Genomic DNA, 19,043 nt, shown 5'->3' on the forward strand with positions numbered 1-19,043 from the left:
TGGGCCAGCTGGTAGACCTGGGAGGCTGGGAGGAGGGCCAGGGAACTGAATAAAAGTGTAGCAAATAAATGAATAAAGGGAATCGACACTACAAGGAAATCCTCATGGGAGCCCCTTAAGCTAAGAAAGGACACAATGGGGGAGAAGTGTTCAGAAACATGAGACTTGTTTATTCTTCATTCAAACAGCACTTATTAGCTGACTAAATAAGGCCAAATTAAGATAAAATAACAACAAGACTAAAATTTGGGCCCTCCTTTCAAGGAGCTAACACTTAAGTGAGGATTATAAAGATACAAAAACAACTATAATAAAGTGTGATAAGTTCAAAAATACAGGTATGTAGGGGCGCCTGAGAGGCTCAGTCGATTGAGCATCCAACTTTGGCTCAGGTCATGATCTCATGGTTCGTGGGTTCAAGCCCGTATTGGGCTCTGTGCTGACAGCTCAGAGCCTGGAGCCTGCTTTAGACTCTGTGTCTCCCTCTCTCTCTGCCCCTCCCCCACTCGTCCTCTGTCTCTCAAAAATAAATAAAAACATTAATATATATATATGTACACAGTATAAAACCAACACGGATGAGATAGATGTTAATACTAAGAATCAAACGGACTTCACAAAGGAGGTGATGTTTAATTTAAGTCTGAAGAGCAGAAAAGGTTCACAGAAGTGCTCTGGAAACTGCAGTTTGGTGTATAGGAGAGAAGGTGGCAGGGATAAAGGTTGGATAAATAGGAGTCAGATTATAAAGGACATCAGTTGCCATGTGGTAGGGAGCCTTGAGGGATTTTAAGTCTGAGTGATATGATCTCATTTTCTTTTAATGATAAATCAAGGGAACAGTATAGGATTGGAGGGGGGAAATAACTTGGTAATTAGAGTCAGAAAGGTTTGGATTCAGATTTCATTTCTCCTGCTGACCAGCTATATAACTTTGAGCAAATGACTTAACCTCTCTAAGCCTCAGTGTCCACATCTGTAAAATAGGATGGTTGTGAATCTGAATGGAATAATGCATGTAAAGCTGCTGGCACAGAGCCCAGCCTAGTGTCCACACAATAAAAATTACCCCTCTCTCTCTTAACTCATCAAAGTGAACTTCTGTGAAGAGTTGGAGGGTAGCTTGGTGGGAGGGAGAAGGAGTGGCATTTGGAATGGTGGCAGCCCAAGAGGTGGCTTGGAAGATATCACTTGAAGCCAGGTGAGAGGTAAGTCCTGAACTAAGGCAGTGGCCATGGGGATAGACACAGATTTGAGAGCTAATTATGAAGTACAAATCCAAAGGTCCTAGCATCTGACTGGCTATGGAAGAGAAGAAAGGAATAACCTAGACTGATTCAGGTTCCTCTGGAGCAGCTGCCTAGATGCTGGTGCTATTCACTGAGATAGGGAACCATGAGAGCAGGTGCAGCATTAGGGAAGAGATGATGACCTTCAGTAGATCCATGCTGCGACCAGCATGCACACCTTTAGGCCCAAAGGGTTGCCAAAGAGGCAGTTGTCTGAAGTGGAATAGGTGTAGACGGAGTTCGAATGTAGGAACTGGAGGAAAGAATCCAAACACGTACACATAAGGTTGAGTCCAGGATGGAGCCTGGGTGGAAGAGATAGAGAGCCAATAGCAAGCCCAAGGCTTGAGGCCAGCTCTCCTTTTCCCGCTGTTTTAGCACAGAACTTTGAGAAACCTGAGAATCAGCATTGTTTCTGTTGCAAATGGCAGAAATCCACTTAAAATTAGCTTGAGCGAGAGAAGAAATTAAGAAATTTGTTGAGTCCTATAATCAAAATCAGGAATCTGTAGCTCTCCATTCCTCTGCTGCTTCCTTTGGGCTGGCTTTCATTGAGGGCAGGTTCCTGCTTTGCAGTGCCGAGCTGATACCCTGCAGCTCTATGCTTATATCCCACCAGCTCAGCAAACCCAGCAGAAAGAGCTCATTTTGAAAGTCTACAGAAAAAGCTCCGGAGAGGGATCTCATGCCCATCCCTAAACATTCCCAATTGCTGTGGCCAAAATGAGGAAGACACAAATTGGTCAAACTGAGAGCCTACCCACAGGAGACCTATATGATTTCCTCCATGGACTGAGGAGGTAGTTCCGTAAAGGAACATCAGGGTGATATTACCAGAAAGGGGGAGTGGATGCTGGGCAGGTGCCTACTACAGGCATGTTGAGTCTCGGGTACTATGGCATTTGGGGTGGTACCCAATGGTATCAAGTTGAAGAGAGATGTCTGGATGGAGACATAACTTGACAAATTACCTGAGGACTTTATGGTGGTGGTTGGGTGGGACAGACTAGTTCTTCAGGGGAATGTGAAGAGAATAGCCAGGGCAGAGGCCCAAAGAAGAGACTCTGGGGTAGAGAGACGCCATCATTTTATGGGAAGGCAGAAGAGAACCCTCATCAGGGGGAGAAGAATCAGGTATTTAGGAGTTGGGGACCAAGAAAACGTTAGCTTTGGGACCCTGGAAAACAGAAAAACATGGGTCTTACGGTGTCCAGTCCCCAGGAGAAGAGAAAAGACAATGCCCAACCCTCGATTTCTGGACTCCCAGCCTCCGTGGGCCCTCGCTCTGGCCTCCCCCCTCGTTCCTAGCTTGTTTGCCACCCCGTTGTCTCCCAGTCGCTATCTCTCGGGAGCAAGAGTCCTCAAAGTTACATCATGTGCAGGGGGCGAGGCGGAGCGGGGGGCGGAGCCTCGCGGAGGCGGGGAGCCGAGTAGGGGGCCCAGCTGTCCAATGAGAGAGATGGGTGTGGGGGCTAGATGCTGGGGGAGGGGAGGCGTCTGGTCCGGTCGGGGCCTGCTGCCCTGGGGGAGCGGCTGTACTGCTAGGGCGTAGAGAGGGTCGCGCGGGCCCAGCGAGGTTCCGCCCCTGCGCCCTCCCGCCCGCCTCCTTTTTAAGCGCCTCCCGCCCAGCCCTCGCTCCCGCTCGCTTAGCAGCGCACCCTCTTTCCCCGCCTTCCTTATCTCCCCGGCTCCGCTCGGTTCTCGTGGCCACCCCGCAGCCCCAGGTGCCATGGCCGCTGTGTACCGCCCCGGCCTGCGGTGAGTGAGCCCTAGCCCGGGGCCGACCCGCACCTTCCGCCGCGCTCGCCCCCTCGGGGCTGCCAATGGCGCTCTCCTGCCCGCCAGCCTCCGCCGGCTTTCTCAGCCGAGGAGGAGGCGGGCCCGGGGCGAGTGTGTCTCCATCCCCAGCCTCTCCGGCCCGTGTCTCGCGGGAGATCTGGGGCGGCCGCCGCCGCTCCGAGTCTCTCCGCTTCCGTCCCCTCCTCCCCCGTCCCTGCTTTGCTGATCTCTGACCGCGCCGTCTCGATCTGCCACTCACAACTTCCTCCCCTCCTCGCTCGCCCCCACAGAGCTCTGTCTCCTCGTCTCCTCCTTTTCTTTAAGATGTAACTCTTGTGCCCCAGCTGCGATTAGAAGCGCGGTAGGACCCTGGGGTCAAGGGTGCATGAACCCCTGGGGGATTGAGCTCAGAACTCCCCAAAGAAGGCACAAGGTAAACCTCCATTTCCGACCTCCCGAGAACTGGAACCTGGAGGGAAGCCTGGCGCAGCCAAGGGACCTGCGGCCAGAGGAAAGAGGGAAACAAGGTGGAGGAGGGGGACAAGTTGCCTTCAATTCTAATAGGTTGGCTTCGTCCTCTGTCTGGGACGGAAGCTCCTAGGCCCTGCTCCCTTTTCACAGCTTCCTGTCGTTCCTCTGTGGCCTCCCTTCTCCCCAGCATGTGTCCCAAAGTCTGAGCTAACCCCCAAGTCTCTCCCACAGCTGGTTCCTCTTGGCCAGCCCATGTGGGTGGCCTCTGGAGCAGAGGAAAAGGAGAGGGTCCCACTGGTAGAGAGTCAGAGAGGATCACCAGAGACTTCCTGAGCCAGGCCCCCTGCGGGGAGAGGGACCTGCCAGGTCCCAGGAGTCCTCTTCCTCTGCCCCTGAGGCCACACTGGGTTTGAATCCTGCCAGCCCAGGTCCACTCTAGCCAGGTTCCAACTCCCATATCCATGGTCCGAGCTGTCTCCCTTCCCCAGGCTTACAGCCTAAGTTTAACTGAGCTTTCTGCAGTCTGATGTTACCACCTACCACCAACACCCAAAACTCTCTAGGCATTTGACCTCTAAGGGGAGGAACAGGGGCATGCAGTCTGATGTGTGGAGCAGTTTCTGGTGGGTGAGGCCCTGGCATCAGAGAAGGGCAACTTCCCTCTCTTGGCCTTTGCCCTCTCTGGGTCACTCCACCCTGGGTCCGGGCCAATCAGAGCAGACCCTGCTTCTCCCTCTCCCAGGGGTGTGAAGGGACAGAGAACAGGGACCCTGCCCTCATGGGAATGGGCATGTACCCCAGCCATTGACATTCCCCAACAGTCAGCCTTCCACCCAGCTCAAAGATACCTACCCAATAGCAATATCTTATGCAACCCTTGTTGGCCCAGGTGGGCAGCCCTAGCTCTGATGCCTGGAACCCCAATACCCAGTTACCAACTCTCTGTGCAAGACCCCTAATCTGGAAACCTGGGACTGTACCATCTCAAAGACTGGGTCCTTTGCTGAGGCTTTCACAGTCTTATACACACCAGAAGAAAAAAGTAAAAGCAGCTGCTTTTTTAACTTATAAAAACTATACTTAAGAATGGAAAGAACAGGGATGAGGGCTTTAACTACCAGACCCATGAAGCTGTCACCAGGGCACAGTTTATCGACACTGGGTCATAGGGCACCTCCTCATTTCCAACCTTGACCAGACAGAGTTAAACGTGGGCATGGGTTAAGACTGCAATAACCTCAGCATGCCGACATATACCCTCCACGCCACCAGGCATGTGCCTTTATGCTCCTTTGGCAATATTCGTCCCTTGCTGACAAGAAAACACCCTCACTGAGACTCATGGAGGCCACAAGGTACATGTGGCCTGAACCTATCCCACACACCTACTCTCACCTGCTCTTCAAGGTGCCTGCGCCAAGACCTGTTTTAGCATGCTCCATGGCAGCCCAAGCTTTCTGTCCCCTTGACTTGCCCATCTTCCATGAGAACACCCAGCCCATTACCTATTTCTTGTCGTAGGCTTAGCCGGCCTGGGCTGAGCCCCTGGGGCTGGTCATCATGGCGCAGCATCCAGACCCTACGAGTACTCAGTGGAGATCTGGGCCAGCTGCCCGCTGGAGTTCGAGACTTTGTGGAGCGCAGTGCCCGCCTGTGCCAACCAGAGGGCATCCACATCTGTGATGGCACCGAGGCTGAGAACACTGCCACACTGGCCCTGCTGGAAAAGCAGGGACTTATCCGAAAGCTCCCCAAGTACAACAACTGGTAAGCCCTGAGCCCCGTGACCCATGGGATGGGAACAGCTTATTGGACAGAGGCCACGTTGGGTTTACCAAGACAAACATCAAATTTAACTAGACCATCCCAATGGAATGAGCAAGAATGGGAGCTCTGGGGGAAACAGAATCAGGAATTAGTGAGATTGGTCTATATTTTTTATGTTAAGGAAAGAAGCTAATACAAATAAAAACCTTTGCTTTTTTTTTCCCCCCTCTTCCAAGTTCAGAGTTTTTGCCGAGGGCAGAGGCCTTTAGAAGGCTGGGCCAAAGGAACTACCCCTTAGATGGGACAAAATCTGGAGCAAGCAACTGAGGTGCAAATGGATGGGCAAAAATAAGACCCACAAAAGACGTAGAGTCAAAGTTGGACTTGAAAGATTGGGTCTGGGGATGAGGGAGATCATCTGGCCACGTGTTCCTGATAATCCTTTCTCCCCCAGCTGGCTGGCCCGCACAGACCCCAAGGATGTGGCACGAGTAGAGAGCAAGACAGTGATTGTAACTCCTTCTCAACGGGACACAGTGCCCCTCCCGGCTGGCGGGGCCCGTGGGCAGCTAGGCAACTGGATGTCCCCAGCTGAGTTCCAGCAAGCTGTGGATGAGAGGTTTCCAGGCTGCATGCAGGGTAACCGGGGCAGGGACACAGAAGCAGGGGCACTGAAGATATTAACAGGTTAGAACCCTTCATCCTGGTGGTATTTTTCCTCCATAGGCCGAACCATGTATGTGCTTCCATTCAGCATGGGTCCCGTGGGCTCCCCACTGTCCCGAATCGGAGTGCAGCTCACTGATTCGGCCTACGTGGTGGCAAGCATGCGGATCATGACCCGGCTGGGGACGCCTGTGCTTCAGGCCCTGGGAGATGGCAACTTTGTCAAGTGTCTGCACTCTGTGGGCCAGCCCCTGACTGGGCAAGGTGAGCTCCTACCCTGCCTAGGGGAGGCCACAGAGACCTGCTTGCATTCAGAGAAAACCCTCAATCCTACCCATCTGAATTAGTGAAACACCTCATTCCCAAAATCTAAAGCAGCAGTCTGGGCTGGGGCAATGCTGTTTTGGCAGAGCAATTTGCACAAGATTGAGAAAAGTCACTTATCCATGTCCTGTCCCAGAACAGGGACGTAGGAGCTGATAGATACTGGGGGTGCGGGGGGTGTTAAGCTACTCATTGGCACCACCACCGCTCCTCAGTGTCTCTCCTGCCAATCCCAATACCCTCCAGCTCCTAATGCCCCAGTTCCTCATGCCCCTACCAACAGCCGGCCCCATGACCCCATAACCCCATTGTCCCCAGGGGAGCTGGTGAGCCATTGGCCATGCAACCCAGAGAAAACCCTGATTGGCCACGTGCCTGACCAGAGAGAGATCGTCTCCTTCGGCAGCGGCTATGGCGGCAACTCCTTGCTGGGCAAGAAGTGCTTTGCCCTTCGCATCGCCTCTCGGCTGGCCCGGGATGAGGGCTGGCTGGCGGAGCACATGCTGGTGAGGGCCTGGTGAGGACCTAGGCAGCTGCAGGGAGCAGGGCAGGAGTGGGGCCTGGCTGGTCAGCCTCACCTCCCCACCGCCAGGTGCCGGGCCGGTTGGGAGGGACTCTGCCCAAATGACCAAAGCTTTGGCCCCAGGCTGCTGAACATTGTGGGGGCTTCAACTTGCTGCCACACCAGCCCTGTGGCAAGGTGGTGCGCCTGTTTAGGCAATAATTATTTGTCCTCCCTGTTAACCCCTAGCTGTCCTTTCTGTGCAGACCATAACTGACCTCCTCTTTGTTCCCTCCCTCCTCAACACGCAGATCCTGGGTATCACCAACCCCGCAGGGAAGAAGCGCTACGTGGCAGCCGCCTTCCCCAGCGCCTGCGGCAAGACTAACCTGGCCATGATGCGGCCAGCACTGCCAGGCTGGAAAGTGGAGTGTGTGGGGGATGACATCGCCTGGATGAGGTTTGACAGTGACGGTGAGAGGCCCATGGATCATACTCAGTTCTGGCTCATACCAGAGCATAGGAGTCTCCCCTTCACTGCTCATGGTGGACCCTGCCCTATACCTCCTGGCAGTCTACCCACCCTAGAGACAGAAGGGCTTTCTCCATAAGATCTGGGGGCCAGCTCAGGGCAAGAGGGAACAGAATAGGACCTTCCATGGACGCACCTCTCAACTCTTACTGGTTGATCCTTCCTTTCCTTCACTTCTGCTCCTGACAGGTCGACTCCGGGCCATCAACCCTGAGAATGGCTTCTTCGGCGTGGCCCCTGGCACCTCTGCCACCACTAATCCCAATGCCATGGCCACAATCCAGAGTAACACTCTTTTTACCAATGTGGCTGAGACCAGTGATGGTGGAGTGTACTGGGAGGGCATTGACCAGCCTCTTCCACCTGGTGTCACTGTGACCTCCTGGCTGGGAAAACCCTGGAAACCTGGTACGTATGATGGGGGAGTTGTGATACAGCCCCTAGGGCTCAGCACCTTGATGACGTAAAAGGCTTCTCCACAACCTGTGGCTGTCCTCCAGGACCTCTGGGAGTCACAGGAAATTATAAATATTCCCGGTTTCTAACCCCAGGTGAGATCTCAGGTCAAGTCCCAACTCCAGGTATTGGCTTTGGGACCTGGCTAAGCTGCTTACCCTCATGAACTTCAATTGCCCCATCAGCTAAATGGAGGCAGTTACCAAAGTACCTATCTTGGCTGTTGGAGAGTTAAATTAAATAACGCATGCAGAAGTGCCGTTGGTTAAGCATCCGTGTCTTGATTTCGGTTCAGGTCATGATCTCACAGATCGTGAGTTTGAGCCCCTGCTTGGGATTCTCTCTCCTCCCTCTCTCTCTGCCCCTTTCCCCCTCAAACTAAATAAATAAACCTTAAGAAATAATAATGCATGCAAAGTGTTCAGCATAGTGCTGAATATATAGCAAATTTTCGGTAAAAATAAGCTGGAGCTTTTTTTTTTTTTAAGTTTATTTGAGAGAGAGAGAACAAGTGGGGAAGCACTGAAGCACAGACCCCAAAGCAGGGCTCGAACTCACAAACCCTGAGATTATGACCTGAGCTGAAATCAAGAGTCAGACACTTAACTGAACCACCCAGGTGCCCTTGGAATTTTTTTAAAAAGGAAAGGGAAGGACTGTTTTGAAAATTTTTACACAAGGACTTGGGCTCAAAGCATAGTCCACAAAGTTTGACCCATTAGGGAGGAGGAAGCCTGCCCCTCCCCCTGCCACTTGGCTCCCACCATCCCTTGTATAATAATTATTGTCTAAAGGTCAGCGTTGTTACCCTCACCCTGCTCTATCCCTCTAACACGCACACCCAAATCCTTCCAGGCGAAATCAGACCAGCTCTTTAGCCTCTTCTAACAGCTAGTTTCTCAACCCTGTCATCGCCCCTGGTGCCTAGCAGCCCTGCCCCTCCCCCAACCCTGCACTCTGGACCTTCTGCAGTTAGCCCAGAGACCTAAGAATGGAAGCAAAGAAGGGCATGCTGGGGAGGGTGGCCTTGTGGTCACTGAAGCCTACATTCACGTCTTCCAGACTGACCAAGCATTCTCCCTCCTTATCTAATCACCCCTTGCTTTCTCCACCACCATCATTAAGCCCTCCTTGGCCTTCCCACCCAACTGAGAAACCCAAGAAACTTTCATACTTCCCCGCAGGCTAGTTCCCCAACCCTTTCATCATCTCTAGATTCACGGGTATAACTAGGGCATGTTGTGCCCAGCTGCTATTCCCAGAATAATACCCTGTGCCAGGGTCCTAAATTGGGGGCTGTTGGAAGTGCAAGAGACTCTTATATGCAAGTGGAAGCAGGAGCTGGGCAGGTTGGGGGGGGGGGGGGCGCGGCAGGGAGAGATGGGCTGGCTGTAGAACTCCCTTGCCCCCCTTCCCAGGTCTAACCAGCAACCTCCAGCAGAGAAGCTTCTGTGTCCATTTAGAACCCCCATGGTGGTGTTTTATACACATGCCACTGACTTGGTCCCATTCTCTCCCTAGGGACCAAATGTCCTATGCTCCTCAGGTTTCACCTGCCCAGGTTATATGTGAGGTCTTCAAGACATATTGTTCCCTCTGGGTCTAAGGAGACCCAGGGAAATCACCAAAATTCTTCTAGCTTCAAAATCAATTGCTGTTTACATTTTGAAAGCTCAGAAGACCCCATCTTCCTCTATTTGCTGATGGAAAGTCAGTTGTCTGAAGTACTCATTGACAGCCTCAGTTTTTGCTTTAGGTTTGAATGTTTGTTTAAATAATAATCCCACAGTGGGGCGCCTGGGTGGTTCAGTTGGTTGGGTGACCAACTTCAGCTCAGGTCATGATCTCACAGTTCGTGGGTTTGAACCTCGCATCAGACTCTGTGCTGACACCTCAGAGTCTGGAGCCTGCTTCAGAGTCTGTGTCTCCCCCTCTCTCTGCCCCTCCCTGCTCACACTCTGTGTCTCTGTCTCTCAATAATAAATAAACATTAAAAAAAATTTTTTTAATCCCATATATAAATCATTTCTGGGATAAAATTTCTGCGAAAACCTTATGCCAAGATCTAAGCCCATTCTCTTGAGCACTGGCCAATGCCAAGTAGCTACAGCTTGGCATAGACAGTAGTGTCCTGCTAAACCCCAATTCCTTGCCCATTCTTTCTCACATAGCACAGCTGGTAGCACCATTATGGATAAATAACCTGATCTTTTGGGAAAGATGTCCTGGCTCCCTTCTCCCTGCTCCTTACCACACAAGGTTGCAGGGAGTTGATGACGCAAACAGAAATTTTGCAAGAGTGCATGCAAATATATGTGTGTGTTGGGGGTGGAAAAGCCCTTGGAACTGAAAGTATTTGTATTTCCCCTGCCAGGAGACAAGGAGCCCTGTGCACATCCCAACTCTCGCTTTTGTGCCCCGGCTCGCCAGTGCCCCATCATGGACCCAGCCTGGGAGGCCCCCGAGGGTGTCCCCATTGATGCCATCATCTTTGGAGGCCGCAGACCCAAAGGTAAGCATTGTGTGGGCTCCATGCCTTCTTGGTAAAAGGTCTGTCTCCATCTCAGGGCCTACCTCCCTCTTATACTTAAAGCTCAGCCTAGATTGCCAACTGTAGCTGTCTGTCTCTAGAACTATCCCCTGGAGAATGCAAAATATGGGGAGGCATGGGGTTTGAAAATGGGAAAGCAGAGATACTAGGAGAGAGAGACCAGGAATCAAGATCACCAGGAGGGAGGGGGTGAGGGCCCACAGACAAAAGCTGCCTGTGACCCTGTTCACTGGTGTTCTAGGAGTACCCTTGGTATATGAGGCCTTCAACTGGCGCCACGGGGTATTTGTGGGCAGTGCTATGCGCTCTGAGTCCACTGCTGCGGCTGAACACAAAGGTGAGTGCCATCCCTATACACCCACATGGCTGCTTCTCTCCCTTTCTGAGCCAGACCTTCCTCCCTTCCTCCTGCCTGCCCTTTCCACGGGTCTCTTTTCCCAATCCCTTCTCTTCACCCTACTCTTGAGGATCTTCTGGAGCCACCAACATTTCCCAACTTCCTCCAGCTGGATGCAGGGTGCCCTTCTCTTCTCCAGTTAGGAGGAAGATTCCTTACCCATCCTGCTCCCCTCCCCAGGGAAGGTCATCATGCACGACCCATTTGCCATGCGGCCCTTTTTTGGCTACAACTTTGGGCGCTACCTAGAACACTGGCTGAGCATGGAGGAGCGCAAGGGGGCCCGGCTACCCCGCATCTTCCACGTCAACTGGTTCCGGCGGGATGAGGCGGGCCACTTCCTGTGGCCAGGCTTTGGAGAGAATGCTCGGGTGCTAGACTGGATCTGCCGGCGGCTAGAGGGGGAGGACAGTGCCCGAGAGACGCCCATCGGGCTGGTGCCAAAGGAAGGTGCCTTGGATCTCAGTGGTCTGGGAGCCATAGATACCACACAGCTATTCTCACTCCCCAAAGACTTCTGGGAACAGGAGGTGCGTGACATTCGGAGCTACCTGACAGAGCAAGTCAATCAGGATCTGCCCAAGGAGGTGTTGGCTGAACTGGAGGCCCTGGAGGGACGTGTGCGCAGAATGTGACCTGAGGCTTCAGGCTAGCAGGAGAACACAGCACCCCCCCATCTGTCCCAGCCGCCATCTAGGGATAGGAGAGCCACCAGGCTTGCAGAAAGTATGAGCAATTGGATAGAACTAACATCTGGGTGCCATGAGACCAGGCCACAGGCCTTCTCCAACATGCTAATAATAAGAGATGCTCATTTATTTTACACAACTTTTGTGCGTTTCATTCCTGCCTGTCTTCACAGGCTTCTCTCTAACACCAATTTCAGACTTCTTGCAGCTCTCCAAGCAGCCAGCACCCTGGTGCAGCCTGGCCTGGCGCAGCCCGGTGATATCCAGGACCTCTCTCACAGGCAGCGCTACCACTGGGCCATATAAGTGGGAATTTCTGGGAGAAGGCACATCTGCTGTGTGTCCCCGGTTCTTAAAAAGACAGGGGCCTCTACCAGCTACTCCGTATAGCCTCCAGGCCTTAAATTTCTGACCTCCCACTTGGAGACCAGAAGCCTCTATAGTCCCATCCCCAGTGAAGCAGTTCCATTGTCAGTCGTCAAACCTGTTCTTCTTCCTGCTTGACCTGACACTGGGACGCCAAAGCATTCATGAAAGCTCATTCAATATTAAGAGAGCTAACACTTATAGTACCTTCTGTGCGCCAGGTACTGTTCTGAGCACATTACAAGACAACCCTTTGAAGCAAGTACCACATTACTTGAATGAAGAAACAAAGGCATACAGAGGTCAAGTAATTGCCCAAGCCCACACAGCAAACAGGAGAACCAAGGATAAACAATAACTGCATAGACATCTCTCATAGCAGCAAAGACTGGAGAACTATAAGGATTTTAGATGTCCCCTATTCCATGCTTCTCAGACTTAAAAGTGCATATGAATCACCTGGGGATCTTGATAAAATGCTCATTCAGCAGGTCTGGAGTGGCCAGGAGATTATTTTTCTTACAAGCTCCTAATTGATGTTGATGCTGCTGGTCCAGGGACCATAGTTTAAGTAGCAAGGCCTTGGCCTAAATCCTCAGAAATCAGCTTTATAGGAAGACCACAAAGGGAGCGATGATCCTCCATAAATCAGGGGCACTGGCTGAGGGATAACTTCACCTCTGATCTGAATCAGGCTGAGGGCATGTATAAACAGACTGGTAGGATGGAAGTCCACACCCAGAAAATGAGAATAAACTCCAACAAATAAAATGGAGTTTCTGGGAATTGCTGCAAAAGAAAAAACTGGAGGAGGAAACACCAAGTGTTTCATAGAGAACAGCCAATAACCAGCTATCATGTGTAAGCAGAGAAGAAGCTAAGGTCAGAGTGGATCACGTGTTAATGTATAGTTAGTAATGGAGTCTAATATACTTAAAAATATACAGCCAAATCTTCAGCTTCATGAATGGCATGCAATACCTGAGAAAATGATCAGAGGCGGCACAACAGAGATGTTAGGCACACGGTAGAGTCAGGTGCCTCTGGGTTTCTTCATCTGTAAAACCGGGATATGCCTGCACCTCGGTGTTGTTAGAAGGATTAAAGGTCAGTGGAGCCAGCACTCAGAACTGTTCCTGGCATGGAGTAACCACTGACTGTATGTTAGCTGCTCTCACCTTTCCACTCTATATTGATTAGAGTGTGTCCTGTAAGCCTATGTCATATATTGCTGACGCTACAGTTTAAGAGGAGAGTGAGCAATGTAAATAAAATTTAGAAGAGAAAGAAAATTGGTTTGGAAATAAGTCCCTCCAGGTATCTAAATGCCCAGTGATTTAAAGGTATTAGCCTTAAAAATTATTTTGACAATTAGAATAAAATTAGGCTACATGCCCTGCAGAGAAATGATAAAATGTAGTTAACACACTATTAATTTTTTTTTTAAGTTTGTTTATTTTGAGAGAGGGAGAGACGGGCAGAGAAGAAAAGGGAGAGAGAATCCCAAGCCAGCTCAACATTAAGCACAGAGACCAATGCCAGGGCTCCATCTCACTGAACTGTGAGGTTATGACCTGAGCCAAAATCAAGAGTTCGACGCTTAACCGACTGAGCCACTAAGGTGTCCCTAACACATTTTAGTTAATCTTTTTATTTTACTTTAAGTTTTTTATTTATTTAAGTAATGTCTACGGCCACCATGGCGCTTGAATTCACAACCCCAAGATCGAGTCACATGCTCTTATGACTGAGCCAGCCAGGCATCCCTCATCTTTTTATTTTATGTTAAAACACAGATACAGAAAACCATGAAAAACAAAGGTATAGCTTAATAAACTAACAGAAAGTGAACACTTGTAAACCATCATCCAGAGAAAAAAACAGAACTTTGCAGACACCCAAAGCCCAGCCACTCCCTCCCTACATTCTTCACCTTCATCATAGCCCCTCCTTCCTGGCATAGATGGATATTGTGATGCATGATAATTATGTCCTTTAAGTTTATTTTTGTAGTTTTATCACCCAAGTGTGGATCTGTAGACATTATGGTTCAGCTTTGCCCATTTTTAAGAATTTCATATTGCCTTTTAAGTCTCAATCTATAAGTTCCCCCTCCATTCCTTTCTTTTCCCTTAATTTAATCATTGAAGCATCCAGACCTAGATGCTTAATGCCTAGATTCATTAATTTACCAGGGGTTTCAAGACAGCTATATTCAAACTGTCATAATTGTTGGAAGTTTTACAAAAGGACACTCCCTTTATATTCTATTTCATTACCTCCAGGTATAGTTTATGGAGAAGCAACAAAGTAACTGATTCTTTTCCTTTATTTACCATCTCCAATATGATTTAATTTTCTATCATCTTGCAAAAGGGCAAACAGTTACTTACACACACACATACACCATTATGAACTCATGGATTTAAACATAATGTAGGGGCGCCTGGGTGGCGCAGTCGGCGTCCGACTTCAGCCAGGTCACGATCTCGCGGTCCGGGAGTTCGAGCCCCGCGTCAGGCTCTGGGCTGATGGCTCAGAGCCTGGAGCCTGTTTCCGATTCTGTGTCTCCCTCTCTCTCTCTGCCCCTCCCCCGTTCATGCTCTGTCTCTCTCTGTCCCAAAAATAAATAAACGTTGAAAAAAAAATTTTTTTTTAAATAAAAATACTTAATGTTTATGAAGTTACCCTTTTATGTTTTTTTTTTAAGCTTTATTTATTTTTGAGGGAGAGAGAGAGAGAGAAAGCGTGAGCGGGGGAGGAACAGAGTGAGAGGGAGACACGGAATTTGAAGCAGGCTCCAGGCTCTGAGCTGTCAGCACAGAGCCCGACGCAGGGCTCAAACTCATGAACCGCAAGATCATGACCTGAGCCAAAGGTGGACACTTAACCGACTGAGCCACCCAGGCGCCCCAATGAAGTTACCCTTTTAGTGCTCAAATTATCCCATCTTTGGCCATGAGAACTTGGCTCCTGAGTCCTTTTTTTTTTTTAAGTTTATTTATTTTTGAGAGAGAGCAAGTGGGGGATGGGCAGAGAGAAGAGGCCAACACAGGGCTCAAATCCATGAACCGTGAAATCATGACCTGACCCAAAATCAAGAGTTGAATGCTTAAACGACCAAGCCACTGAATCCTTTTGACATTACCCTGATAGTGTTTGCTGGCTTCTTGCTATCTGGTAAGATAAGCTGTTCGTGTTTGTCTCGTACATTTTCTGCCCCAGACCTGGAATCAGCCATTTCTTTAAGCTCTGGTGGCTTTCCATGGGAAATGGCATTTTAAGATCTACTACTGGTGGGGCGCCTGGGTGGCTCAGTCGGTTGAGCGTCCGACTTCGGCTCAGGTCATGATCTCAGGGTTTGTGGGTTCAAGCCCCACCTCAGGCTCTGTGCTGGCAGCTCGGACCCTGGAGCCCACTTCGGATTCTGTGTCTCCCTCTCTCTCTCTGCCCCTCCCCCACTCATTCTCTCTCTCTCTCTCTCTCTCTCACTCAAAAATAAATAAAATATTAAAAAAAAAAAGAAGATCTACTACTCGATTGGTCATTGTTTCTAGACCTTTTCAACAGATATAGTAAGATAAAACACTTCATGAGTTCATACTGATAGTTCCTATTCAAATTCCGGGCTAAAGAAAGGGTTTTTAGCTTCTGTATCATATCTGTACCTCCTCTCTGCCACACAAAAATTTCTGATTCTCAAGGTCACAGGACATGAGAGTATTAGAAATCCCATAATTACTCAATTGCTTTTTGGTCAACAGAATTTAAATCCTAGGTAAATTAACATACTTCCCCTTTCCTTCTACACAGAATGCTACAAGAAGATAATGTAATCAGTCGCTTCGGAAGACAACTTTCCCTTGTGTAGCCCAGAGCTGTACACGTGTCCGAGAAACTGCAGTTGCCAGCCTGCAAGGTGGGGTGGGGAGAGGGAGGCCAGGGTTAGCCAGAAAAGAAAAATCTGCTCCCCTTCTCTCCTCTCTAGCCCAGCCTGCCCTCTAGTGGGGATGCTAATGAACAGGAAATAGCACAAGGCAGGTCACAAAGAAAGTCAATTAGCTGACATTTACTTAGCAATCACTAGAACAAGTCCTAAAATGGGTGCTGAAGGTAGAAAAGTTCTCTGTGGCATTAAGCGGCTTCAAGTGTGGCTGGGAAAACACGAAGCTGCCCAATGAAAAGCACTTCACAAAATGTCACCAAGCAACATACCAAATTTCAAAATCATGAGAGGGAAGGCCAATAGTTTCTCAAAATGACTTAATTATTTTAAAAGAAATGGTATATTTCTTTCAATGGAACACATAGCATATCCTAAGACATAAATGTCCATATGCATTTAAAAAGTATTATAAAGGGCGCCTGGGTGGCTCAGTCAGTTGAGCCTCCAACTCTTTGATTTTGGTTCAGGTCATGATCACAGGGTCATAGGGTAGAGTCTTGAGTCCAGCTCCCACTGAGCGTGGTGCCTGCCTAAGATTCTCTCTTTCCCTCTGCCCCTCTCCCCCACTCGCACGCTCTCTCTAAAATAAAAAATAAAGGTATTGTAAGTCACAAGTGACAATTACATTCAAAAGCTTAATATTTACATACAAAAATCAATCAATTGGGGCACCTGGGTGGCTCAGTTGGTTATGGTTTTGGCTCAGGTCATGATCTCACGGTTTGTGAATTCCAGCCTTCCAGCCGTGTCAAGCTCTGTGCTGACAGCGCCAAGTCTTCTCGAGATTCTGTCTCCCTCTCTCTGCCCCTCCCCCACTCAGGCACCCACAGGAGCTCTCTCTCTCCAAATAAACTAAAAAAAAATCTATCAATGGATCCAGAGATAAAATCCTATATCCTTTAGTATTTGACTTAATTTTTTTAATGTTTGTTTATTTTTGAGAGAGAGACAGAGCACGAGCGGGGGAGGGGCAGAGAGAGGGGGGAGACACAGAATTTGAAGCAGGCTCCAGGCTCTGAGCTGTCAGTACAGAGCCAGATGCAGGGCTCGAACTCAGGAACTGTGGCATCATGATCTGAGCCAAAGTCAGACACTTAACCGACTGAGACACCCAGGCGCCCCTTGACTTTTTTAAAGATTTATTTATTTTATTTATGTAATCTCTACACCCAATGTGGGGTTTGAACTCACAACCCCAAGATCAAGACTCACATGCTCTTCTGACTGAGCCAGCCAGGCACCTCTGACTTAATATTAAGACTCAGTTTGGTCACAGAATCTCAGATTTTTTTAAATGTTTATTTATTAAAAAAAATTTTTTATATTGGTTATTTATCTTCAAGAGAGAGCGAGAGACAGAGCTCAAGCAGGGGAGGGGCAGAGAGGGAGGGAGACACAGAATCTGAAGCAGGCTCCATGCTCCGAGCTGTCAGCACAGAGCCCAACGTGGGGCTCGAACTCAAGAACCGCGAGATTATGACCTGAGCTGAAGTTGGATGCTCAACCGACTGAGCCACCCAGGCGCCCCTATTTATTTTTGAGAGAGAAAGAAAGCACAGGGGAGGGGCAGAGAAAAAAGGAGATAGAGGATCCAAAGCAGGCTCTGTGCTGACAGCAGAGCCCAATGAAGAGCTCAAACTCGGGAGCCACAAGGTCATGACCTGAGCTGAAGTCAGCCACTTAACCAACTGAGCCACCCAGGCACCCCTCAAAATTTTTTTTAATATTTAACATGACTTTTAATGCTTTGTTCAATAATGTACAAGTTCTGTATTAAATTTTTTTTTAATGTTTATTTTTGAGACAGAGACAAAGTGCCCCACAGTTAGGTTTTTTTAAAAGATGGTATTCCAAGGCACCTGGGTGGCTCAGTTGGTGAAGCATCAACTATGACTCTGGTAATGACCTCTGAGTCCATGGGTTCCAGCCCTGATTTGGGCTCTGTGCTGATAGCTCAGGGCCTGGAGCCTACTTTGGATTCTTTGTCTCCCTCTCTCTCTGCCCCTCCCTCCCTCTAAAAAATAAACATTAAAAAAAAAAAAAACAAAAAAACACAAACCTGGGGCACCTGAGTGGCTCGAGCATCTGACTTTGGCTCAGGTCATGATCTCATGGTTGGTGGGTTCGAGCCCCACATCATCAGCCTGTCAGCACAGAGCCCACTTTTGGATCCTCTGTCCTCCTTTCTCTGCCCCTCCCCACTTGCACTTTGCCAACAACAACAAAAAAAAAAATTAAAAAAACACTTAACAATATAACTTGCACAATTTCCCATAGCAAAAAAAAAAGACTACATCATTTTTTTTTTTTTTCAACATTTTTTTATTTATTTTTGGGACAGAGAGAGACAGAGCATGAATGGGGGAGGGGCAGAGAGAGAGAGGGAGACACAGAATCGGAAACAGGCTCCAGGCTCTGAGCCATCAGCCCAGAGCCTGACGCGGGGCTCGAACTCCCAGACCGTGAGATCGTGACCTGGCTGAAGTCGGACGCTTAACCGACTGCGCCACCCAGGCGCCCCAAGACTACATCATTTTAATGACTACGTGATATTTCTGTGTCTACCACATGGAGCATAATTTGCTTAACTAATATACTCCCACATTACAGTATATTTAGACTATTTTGTTTCCACTGTTTTACTATTATCATTAATTGATGTGTTGAAAATATCCTTTTTTAAATTAATTTATTTTTGAGAGAGAGCAAGCAAGCAGGGGAGGAGCAGAGAGAGGGAGAGAGAGAATCCCAAGCAGGGTCCATGTCAGCACAGAGCCCAAAGTGGGGAGCCGAAATCAAGAGTACAGACTCAGAGTGCCTGGGTGGCTCAGTCAGTTAAGCATCTGGCTTCGGCTCAGGTCATGATCTCACAGTTTGTGGGTTTGAGCCCTGCATGGGGCTCTGTGCTGGTTCTGTGTCTCCCGCTCTCTCTGCCCCTCCCCTGCTCATGCTCTGTCTCTGTCTTTCAAAAGTAAATAAATGTTTAAAAATATTTTTAAAAAGAGTACGGACTCTTTTTTTTTTTTAATGTTTATTTTTGAGAGAGACAGAGTGTGAGCGGGCGAGGGGCAGAGAGAGACAGAATCAGAAGAAGCCTCCGGGCTCTGAACTGTCAGCACAGAGCCAGATGCAGGGCTCAAACCCACGGATGGGAGATCATGACCTGAGCCAGAAGTCCTTTGCTTAACCAACTGAGCCACCCAAGCGACCCAAGAGTATGGACTTAACTGATTGAGCCACCCAGGCAGCCCAAACATACATCTTAAGGCTAGATTTAGCATATAGGTCCCAGCTAGATTCCTGTAAGT

General features: G+C 49.2%; 2 protein-coding genes across 4 annotated transcripts in view; one reads left to right on the plus strand and one right to left on the minus strand.

Moving 5' to 3' along the window:
- The window catches only part of NRL (neural retina leucine zipper), a 29,847-nt gene that overhangs the window by 9,107 nt on the left and 1,697 nt on the right, over positions 1-19,043 (minus strand). Inside the window, exon 1 of one of the 2 annotated variants that reach the window (XM_043555868.1) lies at positions 5,045-5,156. The exons of the other annotated variant lie outside the window; for it this stretch is intronic. The gene's annotated coding sequence lies outside the window, so the exon portion shown is untranslated. Of the gene's footprint in view, positions 1-5,044; positions 5,157-19,043 lie in introns of those variants that run through there. 2 annotated transcript variants of the gene reach the window in all.
- Positions 2,756-11,562, plus strand: PCK2 (phosphoenolpyruvate carboxykinase 2, mitochondrial). 2 transcript variants are annotated; one of them, XM_043555855.1, is made up of 10 exons: positions 2,756-3,047; positions 5,061-5,306; positions 5,761-5,945; positions 6,033-6,236; positions 6,615-6,802; positions 7,110-7,272; positions 7,520-7,738; positions 10,161-10,298; positions 10,579-10,674; positions 10,915-11,562. In XM_043555855.1, the coding sequence occupies exons 1-10, from the start codon at positions 3,019-3,021 to the stop codon at positions 11,367-11,369; spliced, it is 1,923 nt and encodes a 640-aa protein (XP_043411790.1). In that variant the 5' UTR covers positions 2,756-3,018; the 3' UTR covers positions 11,370-11,562. The 2 variants fall into 2 exon arrangements, with proteins under 2 accessions (XP_043411790.1, XP_043411791.1); XM_043555856.1 differs by having other exon boundaries at positions 2,798-3,047; positions 10,874-11,562.

Source organism: Prionailurus bengalensis, chromosome B3 (genome assembly GCF_016509475.1).
Source record: "Prionailurus bengalensis isolate Pbe53 chromosome B3, Fcat_Pben_1.1_paternal_pri, whole genome shotgun sequence".
Lineage (NCBI taxonomy): Eukaryota > Metazoa > Chordata > Mammalia > Carnivora > Felidae > Prionailurus > Prionailurus bengalensis.

What these genes read in the sequence shown, in the direction of transcription:
- PCK2 (XM_043555855.1), top strand. Translation starts at nt 3,019, where the DNA reads ATGGCCGCTGTGTACCGCCCCGGCCTGCG. An exon ending in GTTTCCAGGCTGCATGCAGG is followed by an intron (nt 5,946 to 6,032) that starts GTAACCGGGGCA and finishes TTTCCTCCATAG; the next exon opens with GCCGAACCATGTATGTGCTT. An exon ending in TGCTGCGGCTGAACACAAAG is followed by an intron (nt 10,675 to 10,914) that starts GTGAGTGCCATC and finishes TCCCCTCCCCAG; the next exon opens with GGAAGGTCATCATGCACGAC.